Source organism: Cebus imitator, unplaced genomic scaffold, assembly GCF_001604975.1.
Source record: "Cebus imitator isolate Cc_AM_T3 unplaced genomic scaffold, Cebus_imitator-1.0 Scaffold69, whole genome shotgun sequence".
In the NCBI taxonomy this organism is placed as follows: Eukaryota; Metazoa; Chordata; class Mammalia; order Primates; family Cebidae; genus Cebus; species Cebus imitator.
In genome coordinates, this window is record NW_016107384.1 from 5,972,146 (window position 1) to 5,975,877 (window position 3,732).

Consider the following 3,732-nt stretch of genomic DNA (forward strand, 5'->3'; position numbering starts at 1 on the left):
GACGGGGTTTCACCGTGTTGACCAGGATGGTCTCGATCTCTTGACCTCGTGATCCACCCGCCTCGGCCTCCCAAAGTGCTGGGATTACAGGCGTGAGCCACCGCGCCCGGCCTCCTTTTTCAATTTTTAATAAATAAATAGCTTTCTATGTAATCTATTAGTTTTATAGTACGAAAATCTTTTAAGAATAGAAAATATGACAGCAATAATAAGGCAAGAGTTATTTAAGAGTAAAATATGCTCTATAAATTAGACCTTAGAAATGACTATAAAGGATCTCCTCCTCCCACCCAAGGTGCCAAAAGGAAAGGCCAAGGGGAAGAAGGTGGCTCCAGCCCTTGCTGTCAAGAAGAAGCAGGAATCCCGTTTGAAAAAAGGCCTAAGAATTCTGACATTGGACAAGACATCCACCCAAAAAGGACCCCACTTGCTTTGTGAAATGGCCCCAGCAGAAAGCCATCCTCTATAAGTGGCTGAAAGTGCCTCCTACGATTAACCAGTTCACCCGGGCCCTGCACTGCCAAACAGCTACTCAGCTGCTTATGCTGGCCCAGAAGTACTGACCAGAGACAAGGCAAGAAAAGAAGCAGAAGCTATTGGACCGGGCTGAAAAGAAAGCTGCAGGTAACTAGGCGTGGTGGCTCACACCTGTAATCCCAGCACTTTGGGAGGCTGAGATGGGAGGATCATCTGAGGTCAGGAGTTCAAGACCAGCCTGGCCAACGTGGTGAAACCCCATCTCTACAAAAAAAAAAAAAAAAAAAAGCTGCAGGCAAATGGGATGTCCCCCACTAAGAGACCACTTGTCCTCTGAGCAGGAGTTAACACTGTTACCACCTTGGAGGAGAACAAGAAGGCCCACCTGGTGGTGAATACACAGAATGTGGATCCCATCAAGCTGTCTGTCTTCCTGACTGCCTTGTCGTGTAAAATGGGGGTCACTTACTGCATTATCAGGGGAAGGCAAGACTGGGACATCTAGTCCACAAGAAGACCTGTATCACTGCTGCCTTCACAAAGGTTAACTCAGAAGACAAAGGAGCTTAGGTTCGGCTGGTGGAAGCTATTAGAACCAATTACAATGACAGATATGATAAGATCCACTGTCACTGGGGAGACAATGTCCTGGGTCCCAACTCTGTGGCTTGAATTGAAAACCAGGAAAAGGCAAAGGCTAAAGAACTTGTCACCAAACTGGGTTAAAGGTACACTGTTGAGTTTTCTGTATATAAAAATTATTAAAATAATACAAATTATCTTCTTCAAAAAAAGAAATGATTCTAAACACATAAAGGTGATATACTTGTGGTTCTGTGTATTATTACCACCAACTGACAATAACTAAGGAACCACATACTAATAGCTATTATCATCCTGACATTTGCTATTTTAAAAAATTTAACATAGCATATAATTTGGTGAAACAAACAGCTATCATTACTGGTAACTCTCCCTTTGTCTTTATTCATTTCACACTAATAGAAGAAAAAAAACTAGTAACTTATTAATACCATAAAAAATATTCCAAAGTTAACCAGAAATTATTTTAGGTTTTAAACAAGTCACTAAAGTATGATATTTATATTAAGTTAAACGACTTAAAAGTATAGGTCTTAGTTAATTACCTGATGATTTGTCCTTAGATTGTCGATTTGTTTCTTGAATACCGTAGTCCAAAAATCTTTACAAATGAACTTCATGATATCTAACTCATCCTTGAACCTTGCAGTATCTTTTGTAAACCTAAAAAGATCAACTAGAAGTAATACAGTATTTATCCTCCAAAGAAAGCAAGAGGGACACATTATTGACTAATTATCAAATGCCAGAACAGCACCGAACATTTATTGGGTTTTTTAACTTTAATTTTCTTTGACAGGGTCTGGCTCTGTCGCCCAGGCTAGAGTGCAGTAGCATGATCTCAGCTCACTGCAACCTCTATTTACCTCCCAGGCACAAGCCATCCTCCCACCTTAGCCTCCCTAGCAGCTGAGAGCACAGGCACATGTCACCATGCCCAGCTAATTTTTGTATTTTTGGAAGAGATGGGGTCCCACTTTGTTGCCCTAACTGGTCTGAATCTCCTGAGCTCAAGTGATTCTCCCACCTTGGCCTCCCAAAGTGCTGGGATTATAGGCATGAGCTACCACACCTAGCTCAACATTTATTAACACTCATAAAGTCATAAGCACTAGGCAAAATGATCCTATCTCAATGGATTCACATTATGTTATATAAATTATGAGGCCTCAAATTAGTCTAACATTATAGCCAAAATTTCAGGTGCAATTCTCTAGCACATAAAAAAAAATCACAAAATAACAAAGAGATGAGCATGATCATGATATTGTTATATAAAATATAATCAGAGTTGAACTGTTCAAGTAGTCAGAAAGAAATATTAAAAAGAATTGATCTATAAGTTGAAAGATAATTACATGCATAAACACAGACTATTGTATTTCAATACTATGTACTTAAAAATTCTATGCAGGTTAAAGAACCTAGCAGATCTTAAGTTGCAAATGCAGTAAGATTTCAGACAGTTGCTTTAATATACCAGTAGTTTCAGGAAAAAATTCTAAAATACATAAAATATATATTTTCTTCAAACATTAAAACATAAAATTTGAATAACTGAGTGAAAATGGCATTGGATCAAAAAAGAAAGTTTAATTTTTGAAGTAAAGAGAAGAAATAACATTCAGGAATTAAAATTAAAATATCTCAAGTTTTATGCAATCTTTCGAAATGGACCATCTTTGTTTATAACCTACCTGCAAGAAAATTTTCAAATCCAACCTGCTCACCTTTCTATCAATCCTTGTCCGACTCGAAACCCCATGTTTTCCAGCTTAGTAATACATCGTCCGTTTTCCTATTTTTAAAAAAAAATAGTTTTAAATACTTTTAGAATGCTAGGATGTTAGTATTCAGAAATTGTTTTATAATATTGGTTAAAAATAGTAATGCAAATATTTATACTTTTTCCGCTGAAACATCTTAAAAAGTGAATTATAAGATTGATACTATTTATTTACTTTACTGTGACTTACTTTTCACTATTTTTTTTGGATAAACAAGTTAATTCATAATTTAGTCAATATATACATAATCAACCTAAAAATGTCAATAGAAGGATACACTTTTAAAATTTATTTTATTTTCAGATGGAGTCTTGCTCTGTCACCCAGGCTGCAGTGCAGTGGGTCCATCTTGGCTCACTGCAACCTCCACCTCTCGGGTTCAAGCAATTCTCCTACCACAGGTTCCCAGGTAGCTGGAATTACAAGCACCCACCACCATGCCTGGCTAATTTTTGTATTTTTAGTAGACATAGGGTTTCACCATGTTGGCCATGCTGGTCTCAAACTCCTGACCTCAAGTGATCCACCTGCCTTGGTCTCCCAAAGTATTACAGGCATGTGCCACCACGCCCAGCCAGAAGGATACACTTTAAAACCACTTGGAAGGCCATCTAGAAGTTACTTTCCCAAGATAGTAACCAGATGTCACCTAAGCCAACACCATCTTAACTGGCAGAGGTTCAATGGATTGTAGCTTTGTGCTCCTCCACAACACCAAGTTTTTATCATACAAACAAACCCCTCAAGGTGCAGTGGCTCATGCCTGTAATCCCAGCACTTTGGGAGGCCAGGGCAGGAGGATTACTTGAGCTCAGTGGCTCAAGACCAGCCTGGGCAACATAGCAAGACTGCATCTCTATTAAAA

General features: G+C 38.6%; 1 protein-coding gene across 1 annotated transcript in view; it reads right to left on the reverse strand.

Moving 5' to 3' along the window:
• TRAPPC6B (trafficking protein particle complex 6B) overlaps positions 1–3,732 on the reverse strand; it is a 16,833-nt gene that overhangs the window by 7,158 nt on the left and 5,943 nt on the right. The window contains exons 2-3 of the mRNA XM_017530871.2: positions 2,811–2,878; positions 1,626–1,743 (exon numbers count right to left, since the gene is read on the reverse strand). Of these exons, the coding sequence (XP_017386360.1) occupies positions 1,626–1,743; positions 2,811–2,878 (186 nt within the window). The remainder of the gene's footprint in view (positions 1–1,625; positions 1,744–2,810; positions 2,879–3,732) is intronic.